Source organism: Perna viridis, chromosome 15 (assembly GCF_037379345.1).
Source record: "Perna viridis isolate PV_CMFRI_1.1 ecotype Kerala chromosome 15, ASM3737934v1, whole genome shotgun sequence".
In the NCBI taxonomy this organism is placed as follows: domain Eukaryota; kingdom Metazoa; phylum Mollusca; class Bivalvia; order Mytilida; family Mytilidae; genus Perna; species Perna viridis.
The window spans coordinates 24445930-24466339 of record NC_142459.1 but is presented as its reverse complement, the minus strand read 5'-3'; the positions used below and the strand labels follow the sequence as shown (position 1 = coordinate 24466339).

Sequence of the window (20410 nt, the reverse complement as noted above, 5' to 3'; positions counted from 1 at the left end):
GCAGGTATGAAGCTCTGTATTATTTAATTTACAACATAACAAAATATGTCGATAATGTTATCACACAAAATCTCCTGCAATTTTATGATGAATTGCAGGAGATCTCTCACAATTAGGTCTGACTAGGTTAATAAGTATGCTAGCATGTTCCACTACACTAAGCAAAGGGAAATTTAGCTCAATTATTCAAACAGATAAACTTTAAATATGATTCTGGTTGGATGGATCAAACCAAAGTCTTTCAATAAGATGATTTGCAATATACAAATCTGTTTTCCACCTGTATTTTGTATATCTTGTCAGAAAATCTTTCAAGGTATTAATAGAGAACGGGAAATAACTAGCATTTTATGTCTGTTTTTAGAAATGGGATTGATGTGTGAGTAACAGATTCATTGATGATGAACTAGTGATGTAATTTAGGACAAGTGCTATAATATCAAGTGCAGAAACTTTTTTATACCATGATGACTTTTTACTGTGATTTTTACGGAGTACACAGAAGATGTACTATAGTTTTATGAATGAGAAGTGCTACTGTTTATTTTTGTGTTAAGAATATGACTCTTTGATTTGTGTTGACACAAGATTTTTGTTTTGTCCAAACATGTTTTTGATGATAAGATAAGAAATGACATCTTACAATTGTGTTCAGATATGTCAATTTGTTTTGACTAAGTTGATGTTTAAATTTATACAGTTTATGGCCAAATAAATTGGAGATGTAAGCTTTCAATGAATATTGGGTTGTAATGATAGACACTCAGTACTATAGTAGTTGTTGCTAAAGGTAGATTTTCATACCATTGTCGTCAAAGTTTTAAACAGAAATATAAAGATATAGTTTTAGGGAAATATGGATTAACAAGGTTTTACCAAGAAACAGATTGTGTAATTTTTATAGTAGTGACTATATAATTGCTCTGTGCAATGTTTTAGACATGTAACACAGTTATAAACTAATTTACAGGGTAAAATAGTAAGTTTTATGATAAATTTATATAAAAAGGTATGTTTTACATAAAATAAGGTGAAATACATATTTATTGTTTTAGTAAGTATATAGTTTGTTTTAATGTATTTCTTAACAGATTTAATGTTGAACATTAAAGAAATAGCAAAGGTTTTATTATAATTAAGATTTTCAGTTGTTTAAGTTCAAAACACAATCAGGTTAGTCTGGAATCAATTGGAAGGCCTTGTGTTTGTTGTCAAGGTAACGGTTGTATATACATTGAATTTTGTATGATTTGTTTACTTCAATTGAAAAAAAAGGATTATAAAAAAAAAAACAAAAAGCAAAAAATTATTTTTATTAAAAAATATTTTCTTATTGTCACAAATTTGTTTTTTGAGCACCTATTTTTTGTTATTTTGTAAATAATGTGATTGAAGACCATGAAATAGTCATATTTTACTGAATTACCTCCCTTTGCTCATATTTTATATATTATCTCCCTTTGAATCTATATTTATCTTTCTTTTCTATCTGCTTCAAAGTTTCTGATACATGTAGCTGAACATTTTTTTTTTCAAAGTTTGAAAGGGAGGAAAGAACCGTGTTTTGATGACAGAGGTCAACCTCAAGTTTACTTCTGTAACATAATTTAGGCCTGTACATGCATTTTTATGTCAATTGCGAAAGTAATTTTTGAGATTTGAATATTTTATAGAATTGTTTTCTCTTTTTTATGAGATGTCTGTTTACAATAGAAAATGTATATTGAGCATTTTTATATCTCAGTTATGTAAGAGATTTTATAGAAAAAAAAAAACACTAACAGAGAGACCCTTTCAACATGAAATTTTTGTCACACAATGAGAATATTTATATTCAGAATATTGGGTAATTATTTCTAATAAGGTTAAATTAAAAATGTTGAAGGTGTTCTCAGTTATATTTTAATGTTGGTTTTCGTTCTAAGGCAAGGCAATGGTAGGTCCAGTTTGACTTGCATACTGGCATAATTTTAATTTCTAAACAGAGTTTATTATGATGACATTTTATGTAATTGTTAGTCTTTCATTTTGTCATTTTCTTAATTGATGATAATTCTCTCTTTCTTTTACTGTAGTATGTGTAGGTGATAAAGTACTATTTCACAAACAAATCAACCCAAGGATGAAATGCTTTAATGACTGGATTAACTTCCTATTTACACTCAAATCAACCCAAGGATGAAATGTTTTATTGACCAGATTAACTTACTATTTACACTCAAATCAACCCAAGGATGAAATGTTTTATTGACCAGATTAACTTCCTATTTACACTCAAATCAACCCAGGGATGAAATGTTTTAATGACCGGATTTAAAATTACTTCATATTTACATTCAAATCAGCCAATGGATGAAATGCTTTAATGACATGTCAGTTCTTCACATTCAGTCAAATTCAAGGATAAAATGCTTTTCCAAATTTTCAAATATCCTGTTCTTCATTTTAATAATTCTTAAGGGCTTCCATTATCAGGCTTATAAACCAACTGTATTTATACCTACACTCAACAAGTGTGTGGTATATTGGGACCATCTTGTCAATCTAAGTTTTGTCACAATCATCTTGTCTTCAATGGATTGTCACTATTTAAAATTTGATGTGTGACTTTTAATAGATGCGAAACATTTTTAGGTAGAATATATTCAATATCAATAACCTGTTTTGTGTGACTAATCATTTTTTATTTAATATATGGAATGAAAGAAAATTTTGGCCCTAAAATCTCTGCTGTTTTGTCTTAATTGAGCTATGATTGGAGGTATACCTTGCACAAGAATGCGTGGAACTTTATTTTACTTACATAGAATTTTTGTTCCCCAGCACAGCATCACAAGGGGACATAGAAATGCTGGGTGTCCTTCTGTCCGTCCGGGTTTTCCACATTTTTTTTGGTTTTGCTTTTACCAAATAAGTTTGTTTTTGGTATATGGCCTTATTATGAAAAATTACAGATTAAGTTTGAATTTGGTTACATTTAATGATTTTTACAGAAGTTATGGCCCTTGGACTGAGAAATTTCAGTGAGTTTACAGTTTTCCGCACTATTTTCTTGTAATGCTTTCACCAATTGATTTTATATTTTGCTTGTAGTCTTACTACAGATTAAATTTGAATTTGGTTAGGGTTGACTGATTTTTGTGGACGTTATGGTCCTTGGACTTGAAAATTTCAGTGAATTTAAAGTTTTTCTCACTTCTTTTTTTTTCATGGGGGACATTGGAATGCTGTTCTTTCATTAGAAGATCCTAAAGCAAAATTTTTGTCTTCGTTTCACCCATACTAGAACTGGTTCACTGGTAAGTCAACTAAAAAACAAGCTATGTCATTGATTATAAAACATATATGGTCAGTATATTCAGTATCATGTGATCAGGTTGCTCTGTTTGTGAAGTAGTACTGGTGATATTTTAAGGATAATACAACTGTGTTGAGGTCGGGAACGGAAGTTAAGAACAACATCAGCTTTACACAATTTAATCTAAAATGGTAGATTATAGATGCTAAAGTTAAATATGTTTCTAGCTGACTTCTTATTTAGGCATTTCTTGTCTTTTAGTACAAATGTCCTGCTTTTCAACAAAATGTATTTGTAATGCTCTCAGGCCCTCCATTGTTCCTCCTTAGGATGATGCATCATCAGCCATTTCTTATCTATTTGTAATGCTCTCAGGCCCTCCATTGTTCCTGCTGAGGCTGATCCATCATCAGCCATTTCTTATCTATATGTAATACTCTCAGGCTCTCCATTGTTCCTGCTGAGAATGATGTATCATCAGCCATTTCTTACCTATTTGTAATGCTCTCAGGTCCCCCATTGTTCCTGCTGAGGCTGATCCATCATCAGCCATTTCTTATCTATATGTAATACTCTCAGGCCCTCCATTGTTCCTGCTGAGGATGATGCATCATCAGCCATTTCTCAGGCCCTCCATTGTTCCTGCTGAGGATGATGTATCATCAGCCATTATCACCATATCAACAAAACATGAACAAATAAACTGTTTTCTCTGTTTATGAACTAAGAATCCAGTGAAAAGGTGAGAAAATTCCCGCCTCACTTGTTTTTCATGAAAAATGGCCTGGGAACCCAGAAATAGGATATAAATGGCCTTAGTTTTGACAACGTTCAACCTGTACTGGGGAACAACTACCAGTCATGTTCTACAATACTCCAACCAGGAAATTTTCTGTCAGTCAGAAGTTACTGGAAAGGAATGTAATATCCCTCCACAAGGGAGTTGAAACTATCCCCCTTTGTTGCAAACATTGTGGATTAAGGATCATTTGTTAGAAGCAATATATTGCTGGTGTTTCTTGTTAATTTCTGTTCACCAACCCAAGGCACAGCTTTTTAAATTTGTCTCATGTCTTTTTTTTATAAAGTGACTCCAATTATTTATTTTTTTACTAGTATATTTTAAGGTTAAAATTAAGGGTTTTTAAGAAAAAGATACATTGATAACTATATAATTAATCCTATTTCCTATAATTCATGTCATGCTGTGAAATGTGGACTTTGTAAAAGAATCTATTAGAATTCATGGCATTGAATGAAATGTGGCTTCATATGTGATATCCTGCAAGAAGTTATATATCTGTCCCCCAACAGTTTCCTGACGATAATTGTAAGATATGATATAACTATCTGTTTCAAATTCCACTGTGATTGCATTATTTACACAAACCTTATTGCCATAGTTGTCCCCACCCCCCAAAAAAAAAAAAATGTTTCCAATGTGGAGGGGAATCATTTAATGTCCCTTTAGATGCCCTATTTTTAAGAATAATTTGTCGTATTTAAAAAATAATAACTTCAAGGTCTGGAGTTCATCTTCTCTTGATTGAATGACCAGGGACTAGAGTTATTTTCTCTTGATCTGATGAACTGCCCTAATTAAGTAGATTTTTTAACTTTATATCAGACATAGATTAGTTTCAATCGTACATTTCTATCAAAGGGAGAGATCATCTCGGTTTGGTGATGTTAACTATTTCATTTACTGTAAGAATAAAAGAGTTGTGATTTGTATGTCATTGTTGAGGAAGACCAAGTCTGTTTCATGAAGTTTACTATTTTATTTGCTGTAAGAAAGAGTAACTTTTGATTTGTATATCATTGTTTATGAAGATTATTGTTTTATTTGCTGTAAGAATGAGAGTCAGTTCTGATTTGTATATCATTCTTACAAAGATGGCTATTTGATACCAGGTGACTTATTTTCAGAACTCATTACATAGGACAATTAAAAGTCATGTACTGACCAACTTTATATGGGTGATATTGTCTTCTGAGATTTGTATATTGATATTTTTTTTAAACATTTTTTGAATGTAATTCAAACTATTAAGTTATGTTGGTAGATTCTCAGCAGGCAGCTGATTCTCAGGGAGAGATTTGTACTGTTTTTGTTTATAAGTTTTTTGTTTCACTGTATTTTGAGGCCAAATGTTTTCCTTTCAGCATCTAAATCTGCAAAAAAAATAAATGTTTTTTTTTGCATTTTGTTTTGTTTTCCATAATATTTCTCCATCTGGGAGTTGTTGTTTTGCCCAGTTCCTCTCTCAAGGGGTTCAAATAAGTTCAGAGATACAGGGCCTTTAATTTTTATGCAGGACTTAGGTCCTAGATCTATGATATTTATGTAATGAGGACCATTCACTTTCTATTAAAGAACATTCTGGATGCACTTTTGAATGTCAACTTGATCCTTTGGTTTGTACAGTAGATTCCTGTCTGAAAAAATATGCAATACTGTGAAAGTACATGTACTATCGTTTGTGGGGTACCAATTTATGTGGTTTTTGTGGGTAGGTCAAATCATGAAATTTGGTTCCCCATGTAAAGGAGACTTCCATTGATATACTGAAAACCACAAAATCATGAATTCAAGAAACCACAAATTTATGTTTCTTCCCTAATCCACAAAAATTGGTATCTATGAATTAAAGAACTTTCACAGTATATAATTAACAGAAATTGTCGTTTCAAGAGAAAATACCTGATGTTTCCAATGTTTAGGTGGAGAATAGTCTTTCCTCATGTCTACTGTTATTAGAATTCGGCCTTAGTGTCAAAAGTATTGATGTAAATACAATTTTTTTTTTCAGAAAACTTATGTATTTCACTTAGGATGTATTGTAGTTTACCTATTTAGGTACGTCTTTTTTAGCAAATTTTGAAAAATATTCATGTAATAAGAACGAGTTTGGCCTTACATTGTGCAAATAAGAGAATATTTCTACATGGAAAAGATGGGAAATATTTTAGTTTGGAGTTTCTATGCAATTAACAGGTATGCAAATAAGTGGAATCTACCGTACATGGCTTTATCTGTCTTGTCACTAATATTAGAATTTTATGGAAGTTTGTATAATCTGAAAACATAACTCTGCATAGATCTCTCATTATTTTTGAACCTTCATGAAATGTATCAAAGAATTTTAACTTCCCCTGTATTTTTTTTTCATAGAAAAAGGACATTTTAAGTGATGCTAGAGTAATAGGATTTAAATAGGTTTGGTAGTGTTGATAACCCTTGGTCTGTTATCACATGAAATTAACAAAATTTAAAACTGTTTAACAATTATTTCATTGAAATGATAAATTACAGCTAATATATTGTGAACAAGTCACAAGAGAAAAAAACCTTGCTCCAAGGGAGTTGGAATTATCCCCTCTTAGCTGAAATTGGCCTATATAGTCCTTCGTACACTTGTACATCAAACACACCAGTTTTTGATAAATTTGTCCGAAAGGAGCAATTTGTGTCCCTGACTGAACTCACTTGGTTCATAATCAAGCTGCAATACCGATCTATTCACCATCATATCTCTCACTTGATAGGGTGACAGTGTGTACATGTATGATGTCTGATATTCCTATTCACATGACAGTTTGTACATGTATGATGTCCGACACCTCTATTCACATGACTGTGTACATGTATGATGTCCAACACCCCTATTCACATGACAGTGTGTACATACTTGATGTCCCACACTCCTATTCACAAGAGTGTGTACATATATGATGTTGGACATTCCTATTCACTTAACAGTGTGATAGGGTGTACATATAAACATATGAAATAACTATTCAATATATTTATTTGAAAATATTTTATATATGTATAAAGTTAAACAGATAATTAATAATATATAATTAAAGACAAAAAGTTTAATTAACAATACAACAGTCACAAGTATCAAAATGTAAACACAGCATAAGAGAGATAACTCTGACCAAAGAGAAAGGGAAATAACTGTATAATTTTGTAATAAAAAACATCAGAACAAGTATCTGAACAACATGTAAGTAAATAATTTAATTAATAATAGTATCGGTAATAATAATAAAAAAAAATGTTGCACGCTATGTTGAGCTTAGAATACCCCACTCAACCATTTCTGTCAAACCTGGTAACAAGAATTTCTATTTTATATCACCTTAAAGAGTAAACAGGAAGTAGATTAGAGAGGAATCTGGACTAGGTGACTGGAAAATAGCCCTTATCAAATAATCTGTTAAAAAAATGTAGAGAAAGTAGAAAGCAGAGACAACTGTAGAAAAAAGGCAGCATGCATTGTAGCTACTGTGCTTTTAATGCTTGACAAAAACAAACAAGAATACTTACTCCAAACACTAGTTACATGTTAATGATGATTTGGAACATCTCTTTGCAGATCATAAAATTTAAAGCTAACTTAAAAAATAACAATAAATTATTGAGAAAATTTATATGATCAAACATTGTATAATAATCAACTGATGGATAACCAAAATATAATTACATACACCAGTTAAATCTTTTAGATAATACATAGATATTGATCAAGGTTTAAATCTTTCCACCTAATGGTTGTTAGTTTTAATCAATAGAAAACAACCCCTGAACATCATCTAACATTGTAACTATCTGATAAAAAATGGCTGGAAAAGCTGAAAGATGGAGTGGCAAGACAAATTGGAATGGAAGGTTTGGATTAACAATGGTGATTACATATCAGTTCTATTGCACTTTAGTTGAGAAAAATCTATAACTGTAACGAGTTTAGAAATAAAAAAAAAAATTAATTAAAAATAATACATGAATTGAAAAACACAAGCAACATCAATTTAGATGGAAGAAAAATGTAAATAGTCAGAAATTTAGCTTGTAGTTCCAAATGTTTGATGGGCAGAGACAATACAAGAGGGGTAACTCTGCCTAGAACAAAATTAAGACAACAAAATCCATAACTCATTTTAACAAATCATTTTTCAATAAAATCACCTAAATACTGGCTCATCCCTAAAGTATATCTTAAGGTGCAGCAACATTATGCTTTAGAAGGTATATACTATTATATATAGGGCCAAAAAAAAATAATAGTCTTGATTCTTGCTACAAGTGTGGAAAAAATAGGTAAGTAGGTAGGGAAACTAGTTTTTACTTGAAAAACATTTTACATCAAGTTAATGAATATGGACTGGAACATTGCTTGAGTCAATGGCCATAAAATGGTGAATAGGCCTGAAAAACAGGGCAGGTATGTAGCAGGAAACAGACATGTAATTTTTTTGGCCTATGGTAATACTATAACTAATCAATTAATATCATAAACTATAATTACATATCTTATAAACTACACAAAAAAGGGTCAAAATATAGTAATAAATGTATCAACACACACCTTTCATTGTGCTCCTCTGATTGCAAAATAATTGGTATAATGGATAAACTTATTACATAATTTCATATCTGTCCCGTGTAAACCCTTGGCTTCATCTCAGGTAAATCAAGTAAATTCAAATCTTTATATCCACTGATATGAACATAACTCATAATATCATGATAACATAACTTATAATATCATGATATCATAACTTATAATATCATAAAACCATAATTTATAACATCATACCTTATAATATCGTGATAAAAGGCCAAGTAGAAATAAATTGACTTATAATCAATCCTCTGATCTAAAGAAATAGGAAGGATTATAAAGCATTTCACAATTTACTGCCCTTTGTCAATCATGCTTTAAGTAAACAAAGAATAAAGAAGACTTATTTAAAGATAAAAGTTTTTCCCATTATTTTACTATCAAACCAACTTTACACATACCAGAAAACCCATCACAACAGGAAACTGCTTGATAGTAATAGTTTTTAAAATCAGTTTCAGATGTGTAAAAAAAAAACCATAATACAGGAAAAAGTGTTGGTAAATCAATAGACTTAACACACATATTGTCAATACCATCACATATCATGTATGGTGGAAATGATCATTTAAGTAGCAGTCTTAACATAAATATTGCAGGAGGTGAGCCATGTCAAAAACCCACTAAATTCACTTTAATCTCTGACAAAAACGGTTACAGGCCAAATAACTAGTCATAGTTTGTCATTTAGTTGTTAAACTTTTGAGATAAATAAATATATAGATTGTACATGTAATATATAGATTGTACATGTAATTTGGTTGTTGTTTAAGATTAGGTTGATTTATGTAGGAGGCTGATTTTCTCCAAAATACAGATCTATATACAGAATGGACAAAAATAACTTAAAATTGTGGTTTAAGGAGATAGACCAAGGGTAAGGGACATAACTCTTACAAATCACTGGAACATTTGTATTCAGGACTTTACATCAATCTCATGTGAGAATCAAAGTAACTTGAATAGATTTCATTCTGTTTTATCTGAAAGCTTGATCAGCTTTGGTGAAATTTATTATGATAAAAACATATCACTGATTTCAAGAATTATGTTTCTTCCCCTGGGTCTACCTCCTTAAGTTGAACCCTGTAAAAATGGTTAGCTTGATAGGTTTTTCTGCACCACAAATCACATCTACAAATGGCAGTGTCTGAATTTTATATGGATTTGTCCTTTACAAAATAATTGACATTAAAAATCACAAAATTGAAGTTCCCAACCACTGATGACCTTTGTTCACTGCATTAATACATGTACATGTACCTTTCTATAGAAATCTTAATAAAACAATACAATCAACCAAAACAGCAGCAAAATTACAAAAAGTCAACAAATACAGTGAAAAAAAAAGAATGGATTTCATTATAAAGATGTCACAACCAGATAAATAAAATTGCAATTAACAGGTAAAAATAGAATGTTTGAAAATCAACAATAACAATAACATTTATATACATAATGAATTACCCCTTCAAACTACTACTAAACAAGAACCAGTTAGGAATGGAAACTAGTACCCAGTTTCACAAAAAATGATATTATATAACAGTTTTTCACCTTATTTTTTTAACCTACAAGACAAGAATTACATTGTTTATGATTTTACTTTACAAAGATCACAGATCTACGAATTGTCATGACAACCAGATTATGTAAACAGGCTTACAAACCCATGGCCTTATTTATGTGAAAATTCTGTCAAATGCCCATACATGTAAATTTAAAAGAATAAGATATTTTGTATATTGATTGACATAGAAAATATATTAATAAATATAAACACACAACCATCTTTCAATTGGTTAAAATGGTTAGAATAACAATCAGTGTCTGGCAGTCACTTAGAAAACAAATCTTAACTAAGTTATACCAGAGTAACATTTGATCCTTCAGTATTTTCTCTCCTTGACCTTTGACCTTTGTACAAATCTCAAACTGAGACTTTCCTCAGATCATGAAATTTTTCTCAGATCGTCATTTATTAAACAATCTGATGGGTTAATTGTTTTTACTTTAGAGGTATTTCTTGGACAAACTTTAATTGAGATTTTTTAAATGAACCGAGGACCACATCCGTAAACCAATAAATCAAAATCATTTTCTATTGTAAATTCAGAAATTATTGCATGTATAATCATTGCAATCTGTTACTTTAGTCAAATCTGCACTTTTTATATTTGTGATTTTGTTAAAAAAATTCAAATTTAGTTCTGTTAAAACTGTAATCATGCATGCTTTTATCATTGCTTTTTTAAAAAGCACAATTTTGCAATTAAAAGTAAATGTAAAAATTCCTGAATTTTCAGTAAAACATACATTTGTACATCTATCCTTGCTTTTTTAAGGAGCATAAATTTTCACAATTAAAAATAAACGCAATAATTACTCAATTTTCAGTATGTAAACATACATTTGTACATCTATCAAAAGAAATATGAAGAAATCAATCAGCAAATGATACATTGTAGCACCTGTGTATCACTCAAAATTGTCCCATGTCACGCCCCCTAGACCCCACCTCCCCCATTTCATGCCAAAACTTATACTTACATTTATAACAAGTTGACATTTCAACAGAGCAATGCCCCATTTAACACCCTCTCCCCCCATTTCATGCCAAAACTTGTACTAACATTTATAACAAGTTGACATTTCAACAGAGTGACCCCCCTTTGCTGGAGACGACATTTTGAAAATTCAACAAGAGCATCCCCCTTCATTGGCCTCGTCCATGTGGTAACCATTCATATGTGCACTGTTACGTAGTCCTGGAAGTTGTGATTTGTCAACACAGCTTTCCATACGTAGCATCACCATGTCCAATAAACATTCAATTGATTTGGCGACATTCTGGCCATTGGCAGCACTTGTCTCAAAGTATGGAAGCCTAAATATGATATAAATAAAATTATTCAATAGATTTGGAAAAATTATGGCCATTGGTGGCACTCGCCTGTAAATATGGTAACCAAATAAAACCATTCAATAGATTTGACAGCAGGGCATCTAAAAATATGGAAGCCTCAAAGTGACACTAAAAATTGATATCCTATTCTGTGTAGACCTTGAATTTTGGTCATCAGACAAACATTGACATGAAAACAGTGTAATAAACAGGTATTACTGTGAAATCAAAGCCTCTGTAAAATGCAAAAAACATTAATGGAAGTCAAAGAGTAGTTAATTAGACTATTTAAGTATCAGTCTTTCTGAAAATTAGACAGGATGTGATTCATGCATTTCAAAAGCACACCGAATTCAGTTTATTTCTTGTTCAGAAACAGTTACTGATCACATAACCAGTCTTAGTTTTTCATTTGGTTGTTGCGCTTTTGAGATAAAAATCATATAGACTGCATTATTGATTATATTGACTTGATTATAGTGGGAGATGAATGTATGATTTTCTAAAAAGTTTAGATCTGAATACAGAAATGTTTATGTGATAGAATAGCATATGTAGATTGTTTGGTTCTACACCATGACAACATTTGTTTGGTTCTACACCATGACAACGTTTGTTTGGTTCTACACAATGACAACGTTTGTTTGGTTCTACACCATGAATCACTTTAACATAAGCAGTGTATGAATTCTATATGGAGTGATACTAAATCTTTCAATGCTAAGGTCTTGCCTATATTTGTTGACAGTTTCAGAGTTGACAAATTTCATACTGCAGTCATGCAGGCATTTATTCTCTTTGTCTTACCCAAATTTCTCTGCTGTTTCTCTTGCTCTTTCATCTGTAATGACGCGTAAATCCTCCAGGTCTGACTTATTACCACAAAGAACAATGTCAGGATTTTCACAGTATGCGTGAGTTTGTAGCTGACTCAGCCAGTTTTGGATATTCAGGAATGACTGCTCATTGGTCAAATCAAACAACAACAGGAAGCCCATTGCATCTCGGAAAAACGCCGTTGTTAAACTTCTGAATCTAAAAATAAAGTCACTTACTGATCATACCATATGAATCATGTAGATATTATAATCATTCAACTTTTATTTGTAAAATATATACTCACATTTTAGAAACAAAAGGAAAAGTTCACCACTTACAGGGTTCAAATTTGAAATCATGGATTAAAGGGCAAGGACCTTTGTAGATTTAAAATCAAAAGTTCACTTGATGTAAACCAAAGGTCCTCATGAAAGATTCAAATCAATGTATTGAAGGTCATGAACCATATGCCAGAGATGGAAAGTCATGGACCTCAGACCTATACTATGCTTTATTGCAATTTGAACTCCTGCACTTCATTTAATTATTTAGGGTTTAATATTTCAAACAAAGACAAAATGAATAATCACATTATTCCACTATTAAGAGCTTGTTATTAAGTAGTTTTTATGTAAGACAAAACCAAACAAGATCTCTAATAAGTTTACACTAGGTCCAGAGGTTCAATTTCTGAACCATGACCTTTGAACTCTTTTTGACCTCAGTCCCGATCCTTCAAGTTCTTACATTTACATTTCCCCTAGTGTGTATCTTTGATTTAAAATTTGAAAGCGCGCTGGACCTTTTCCCCCTCAAAGAAAGAGCCCCAGACCTTTCACTCCTAAAAGAAAAAGCCCCGGACCTTTAACCCCTCAAAGAAAGAGCACTGGACCTTTCAATCCTCAAAGAAAGAGCCTGGACCTTTAACCCATCAAAGAAAGAGCACTGGACCTTTCACTCTTTAAAGAAAAAGCACTGGACCATTCACTCCTCAAAGGAAGAGCACTGGACCTTTCACTCCTCAAAGATAGAGCACTGGACCTTTCACTCCTCAAAGAAAGAGCCCTGGACCTTTCAATCCTCAGAGAAAGAGCGCTGGACCTTTAACCCCTCAAAGAAAGAGCACTGTACCTTTCACTCTTAAAAGGAAGAGCACTGGACCGTTCACTCTTCAAAAAAAGAGCACTGGACCGTTCACTCCTCAAAGAAAGAGCACTGGACCTTTAACCCCTCAACGAAAGAGCCCTGGACCTTTAACCCCTCAAAGAAAGAGCCCTGGACCTTTCACTCCTCAAAGAAATAGAATAGCACTGGACCTTTCACTTCTCAAAGCTAATTTGAACCCCTGAACTTGACCTGAAGTATGACCAGAATACACAGGTACTCTTATTAACCACATGACCAGAACAAGACAACTGTTACATTGACCTTATTCCCTTTTGTCATTTTGCAAACATAAACATATTAAAACTAAACACCACCACACATTTCTGATATCAGTCCAATCTCTTCATATATTCTATACCTCATTATAGAAACAGAGGGTCAGTGATGTTCTTTATATATGTAGATGCTCCATTCTGTCGAAAGTGAGTTATAACAGAAATGATGAATGTAGTAATGAAGAGATTGTTTGAACTTTAGATACAGTTGTACAGTGTATGTCATAGAAAGTCTAACAAAAACACAAAACAAGAACAAATAGCTTGGTACGTTATTGGTTTAGCCTAATACCATATTAACAATATAACATTCACAGCAGGCAGCAATGATAAGTCAGTTTTACCTTTCCTGTCCAGCAGTATCCCACAGCTGTAGATGGATTCTGTTACTCTTACCCACTGTTCCGTCCACACCTGGAACTCGGTGTACCTAAAAGTTAGTTGATAATTTAATCTTTATTGTTAATTTTTTGGCTTGACATGTATGTTAAATATTTTAAAGGTCTACACCAGGTGATGAAGCAACCAATACAGGATATTAGTCTTTTACTTGAACAAAAGTAGCTAAGTTTGTTAACAACAAATCTTTTTGCCTTTTAAACCTGCAAAATCAATCCATCCAGACATTGCCAAAGGGAGGTAACTCTAATATCTATTTGCATGCTGTATAGGATGTTGACTGACAATTTTTTTGGTAGTTACTTTACATTTGATTAAATGTTTCTGCTCTCTCATAAGGTAATATGTTGGTTGATACAAATGTAGACTGAACTACTCACCATTCACCACTCACCATGTGTCATGATGAATTACTCACCATCTTTGATAAACAATTCAACACATTTAGGCACAAAAAAGCAAGTATGATAAATTATTGAGCATTTATCATGACCAATTACTCACAAACTTTGACAAATAATTCAACACAAAATGTAGGTACACAAATAACATGTATGATAAAAAAACTCACCAACTGTCATGAAAGAGTACTCATTACCAATTCAAATTACTCACCACTCTTTTTTCTTTGAAATCTATTCCCACTGTGGAGATGAACTTGGTACTAAATGTATTGTCTACATACTGGTGGAGAAAACTGGTCTTACCCACACCTGAATCACCTGTAATTATAGAATAATTAGGTTCATAGCACCTAAATCAGTTGTAATTATAGAATAATTACACTCATCATGCCTAATCCTGAAGCTTTCATTATACAGCACTTCAGGTTATGGAGTATAAATAAACCAGGGTGAATCCAGCACTTCAGGTTAAGGGATGTAAATAAACCAGGGTGAATGTAGCACTTCAGGTTATGGGGTGTAAATAAACCAGGGTGGATGCACCATTTCAGGTTATGGGGTGTAATATAAATAAACGGTGAGCAAAGTGAGGCAAGACAATTTTGGGGGTAGATTTGTGAAAAGATTTAAAAGATTTCATGCCAATAAATATTGGTTTGCCATTTAAGGGGGTATATGGCAGATCTCTATCCCTTAGAATCCACACCTGGAAACTATACAGCTAATTAGTTTGTAAGTTGGTAGATGAACATCAAATATTCAATTACAGATAAATTATCATAATATGCAAGAGGTTAAATCAAGGTCTGAACAAGGACCTTAAAATTCCCCCTTAATTTTTTTCTGAAAAATGGACAATTGATATTTAATTTGAAGAAGAGCTAAAGCCTTAACTCATATAATTCCCTGATTATACCAAGTTTAGATGTCACATTATAGCAGCATGACCTTTGTGACCTTTCCAATCCTTTACAGAAAATAAAGAAGATAATTACGGTAGCTCTTTAATGTAGTGAAACAATGGATGGGACTCAGTTCACAAAAAATTGTAATTTAACAACATCTTTGTTTTATGACATGGATTGTAAAAATAATGTGGCATATTTAAGAGAAACAATCATGTTCCCTGTGGACCCATTTGCTGTTTTCCGAAGTCATTTTAACTTTCTTTTCACCTGTTTACTATTAAATGGTCAGGTCCATTGGAACTTTAAATAATGGAAATATGTCCAGCCTTGGAATGAAACAAAATCTTGTAATTCAGAATCAACTTGCGGAATACTGTGAGCATGCAGGGACACATGCCTCACATTTTTTTGTGCGCCATACATAAAATATACGCACCAATGATGCAAAGGCACAGTCTGGAATGAACACTGCTTTTCCAATCACTGAATATGTCTGTTTATGTTCTATTTTATATACAAAAATAAAATATGTCGCTGATTTTTTTAAAACACAAATGAACATATATTATACCTAAAGTGAGGAACTTGATCAAGTAATCATAGTCAGTACTACCATGGGTTGGGGTGGCATCACCCATCTCTAACTCTACAAAGACAGACAAAAGTAATCAGGTAATCATAGTTAGTACTGCCATGGGTTGGGGTGGCATCACCCATCTCTAACTCGACAAAGACAGACAAAAGTAATCAGATAATCATAGTCAGTGCTGCCATACATTGTAGCTTGGAGTAGCATCACCCATCTAAAACTCCTCAAAGACAAAAGTATTCAGGTAACAGACCTGATAAACAAAGTGGAAATCGGCAAAATCAAAAGTTAGTTCTATAACATAAAACCATGCATTTTATGTTTATCTTTTAAGTTTTCGACGGATATTTTTGCATTTTGACTATAAAAAAAAAAATTAAAGTATCTGATGAAAACATGTGAAAGATAAACATAAAATGCATGGTTTTATGTTATAGAAGTAAATCAGGGATCGAATTTTACTGGAAATATAGCCAGTTGAAGCTACATCACGCCAGAAAATTTCAGTAAGTGTTTTTTTTTTATTGCCAAGTTTCGCTTTCAAGTCAAGATCATTAGAATGCTTGATACGAGGGTTATTTCTCCTGCCTTAAAGCGTTTTACTGACCAGGGTAATACACACGAAAATTAAACAGCCTTGAACATTTATTATGTCGGCATGAGTCGACAAATTACAGCTTTTTTTAATAACTAACCAACAAAAACTCTCAGAAGTAGGCTTAGATCATGCAGATAGAGGCACCACAAGCCAGCCGGACAATAACAACAACATTATCATTAATCAAGCTGTTATTGCTACTTTAAAGACTGTTAAGAAATGGGGAAAGGAATTTCAAATCATTTAATGAGAATTGACATGAGTGGGAAGGCACTAGACAGTTTCAAGTCAAGGCCATTTGTTACACGCTGAGGTATAATGGACAGAAAACAAAGAGGCCAAATACTGTCTCTTATGGCCCTAACCACAGGGATTGACACTAACAGTCGCCCAGTCGCCTGTGGCGACTTAAATTTTTGCTGGGTGACGATAATAACCATTGTTTGTCATCCGAGTGGCGACCGTAATTTTGGTACGTGGTCGGGTTTGTTTTCCGGTTTTTAGGCATACCGGAAATCGCAACTGGTTGAATTTTGCGTACAAATACAAATAATAAATACCAGTTAGTAAAGACCATGGTAAAATGTGGCGATACATTGAAGGGGTAAAGCTGATTGCGAAGGAACAAACTAAACAATCTCCTGCAGAAAAACGAAAGTACTCTAAAGAGTATGAAACAAATAAAAGAGTTAGAGCCTTCCAAAACCAATGGAAGGAAGGTCGACCTTGGTTGCTTTAATTTGAGACGGATATGACAATGAAATGTAGTGTTTGCACAAAATATGCATCAGAAAACATTATTGTTTAAGAATTAATAAAAAAAAACTATTTCATGAAATGTTTATTTGTGAGTACTCACTACAGTACTAGATGAGAACCAATTAGGTAATAAACTGAAGACAGGGAAATAAATAGTTTATTCCATAATACTTTTAAAATCTCTTGAAAAGAAATGTATTTTCAAACAATTACACATTAAATTAATATTCTGAAAAATTTTCTGGGCGCCTAACTTTTTTTCTGGGCTCCTAGATTTTTTAACTTAGGAGCCTGGGTGGCAACCAAGATAAAAAAGTTAGTGTCAATCCCTGAACCAATAGTTGTTTGTTGTATTTTGATTGCATTTTAGCCGTTTAAATTATTTAATATCACTACAGATTAAAAAAATTAGCAAGTGACAATTTATTTTAGCAAGTAGAAAAAATGTGCACTTGCTTTTTATAGCAAGTGGTAAAAAATGCGAAAATCAATTCCTGTAAGTCGAAAGTAAAAAATACAACCATAACAGTTGAAGAGACAAAAGAAAATCATGTCCAAGGTAATCAGTAGTTAATGTCATGTGTTGCATTTCTTTATTCTTAACAACTTAAATGAAGTAATTAAAGTAAGGAAATACAGGAAAGGACAAAATAGGTATGTAATCTTCTTGGGAATCCATTTACAAAGCCATTTTTGGTTTAGGTTCTGAATCCCTGGTCACAGGGACAAAGCTGCAAAGCTGATATCATTTTTCGCAGAAACACAGCAATGAATTAGTAATGGACAGTATTTACAAGGAAAAAAGAAATGTGATTTTGAGAAAATGTGTTGTGTTTAGTCTTTCGTCAAATTTAAACGAAAATATTGAATACCAAACAAATTGAAATTAAAGAAAACAGTCATATTTTTCATACTTGTTCTACGGAAGGAAAACGTTGTAAAATGTTATCATAAACTCATAAAATACATGCTAAGAATAACCTGGAATCGACAGCTTGTCTGCAATATATTCTGAAAAGTCTGTATTTCTCTGCCAACGAACAAACCGCAAGAGTTATCTTTCCCTAGATATTGTCAAATCGTTCCTTTATCATTTCGTATCCATTATGCCTAAAATCAGTTTAAAATATCATACAATATATCAATCGCAACTTCTCGGCCAATCTCATTTCACAATGGATCTTTAATAACTTTCATTTTATGAAAGAGAAATATATATACAAACGCCTCAGAATGTGACGACTCTATTCGCTACACTGCTCCATCGGATCAAATTGATACAGGGAAGATATATAAACATATAGAAAGGTCTGAAAAATCCTAACGATGTTAGAACTGTCAAATTTGCGATGCAAAACTCGTATCGCTGTGACATCTAAGGCAACACCGCCTGCACTAAGTCCAGCGCCCTAGACCACTCGGCCAGCTAGGCTATATTAAAATATAGCTTTCGCTGGCCGGGTCATTCCCCCTCGTGGCCTTAGTGCTGGCGGTGTAGCCATAGATGTCACAGCGGTCCCGTACTACCATACATCGTGTACTAAGTTACAGCCCTAGATTAATCCTACGAGGAGGAATGACTAATAAAAACCACTCGGCCAGCTAGGCTATATAAAAATATAGCTTTCGCTGGCCGGGTCATTCCTCCTCGTAGGATTAATTTAGGACTGCAACGTAGTACACGGTGGTCTAGGGCGCTGGACTTAGTGCAGGCGGTGTTGCCATAGATGTCACAGCGTTACGAGTTCGAGTCCCGCGGAGGGAACGACCAAAAATTTGCTTCGTAAATTTGACAGTTCTAACATCGTTGGGGATTTTTCAGACCGTTCTTTAAGTTTACATTATCTTCCCAGTATCAATTTGATCCGATCAGGCGCGTAGCTGAGGCCAAATTGAAGTGTAGGCAAAATTACAGCAGGGGGTATGGAGGCCGCTTAAGGCCCCAGCAGGTGCAGGGCGGAGCCCTGGTAGGGGGTTCATGGGGCCGAAGCTCCGCGGAGATAACGTTTTAGAGCATCATTTATGCCTCTCCTGGATGTATTTTATCTAAAAAAAAAAAAAAAAATAAAAAAAAATAAAAAAATGACAAAATTAAGTGCAGGCAAAAGCTTTTTTGCCTAACGGCAGCTACGCGCCTGCCGATGTAGCAGTGTAGTGAATAGAGTCGTCACATTCGGAGACGTTGTATAATATTGATTTATTGTGATATGCATCATTAATTTGATCCTCTCTCCTACATAATAACTTCTAAAATGAACTGTCCCGTACTACCATACATCGTGTACTAAGTTACAGCCCTAGATTAATCCTACGAGGAGAAATGACTAATAAAAACCACTCGGCCAGCTAGGCTATATAAAAATATAGCTTTCGCTGGCCGGGTCATTCCTCCTCGTAGGATTAATTTAGGAATGCAACGTAGTACACGGTGGTCTAGGGCGCTGGACTTAGTGCAGGCGGTGTTGCCATAGATGTCACAGCGGTCCCGTACTACCATACATCGTGTACTAAGTTACAGCCCTAGATTAATCCTACGAGGAGGAATGACCCGGCCAGCGAAAGCTAGGTTTTTATATAACCTAGCTGGCCGAGTGGCCTAGGGCGGTGTAGCCATAGATGTCACAGCGTTACGAGTTCGAGTCCCGTGGAGGGAACGACCGAAAATTTGCATCGCAAATTTGACAGTTCTAACATCTTTGGGAATTTTTCAGACCCTTCTAAATATATATAGAAAGGGACATCGAGGATCAAATTAATGATGCATGTCACAACAAATCAAAATTATACAGGCGATCTGTAATTCTCGTGACGTCTTACATAATATATATATATTATACATATATATAAAACAATAACTAACATAGTAAGTTTTTAT

The 20410-nt window shown here is 33.2% G+C and overlaps 2 protein-coding genes across 2 annotated transcripts in view; one reads left to right on the top strand and one right to left on the bottom strand.

The window, feature by feature from the left end:
- LOC148597566 (cytoplasmic polyadenylation element-binding protein 1-like) overlaps positions 1 to 5503 on the top strand; it is a 33051-nt gene extending 27548 nt beyond the window's left edge. The window contains exon 14 of the mRNA XM_088563049.1: positions 365 to 5503. Within this exon, the coding sequence (XP_088419175.1) occupies positions 365 to 383 (19 nt within the window). The 3' untranslated portion in view covers positions 384 to 5503. The remainder of the gene's footprint in view (positions 1 to 364) is intronic.
- A 1589-nt stretch (positions 5504 to 7092) lies between these two features.
- LOC148597565 (ras-related protein Rab-27A-like) lies at positions 7093 to 18632 on the bottom strand. Its single transcript, XM_088562924.1, has 6 exons — positions 18517 to 18632; positions 16161 to 16235; positions 14893 to 14999; positions 14223 to 14308; positions 12425 to 12652; positions 7093 to 11599 (listed from the first exon to the last, which is right to left on the bottom strand). The coding sequence occupies exons 2-6, from the start codon at positions 16225 to 16227 to the stop codon at positions 11410 to 11412; spliced, it is 678 nt and encodes a 225-aa protein (XP_088419050.1). The 5' UTR covers positions 16228 to 16235; positions 18517 to 18632; the 3' UTR covers positions 7093 to 11409.
- Between the last annotated feature and the right edge of the window lie 1778 nt (positions 18633 to 20410).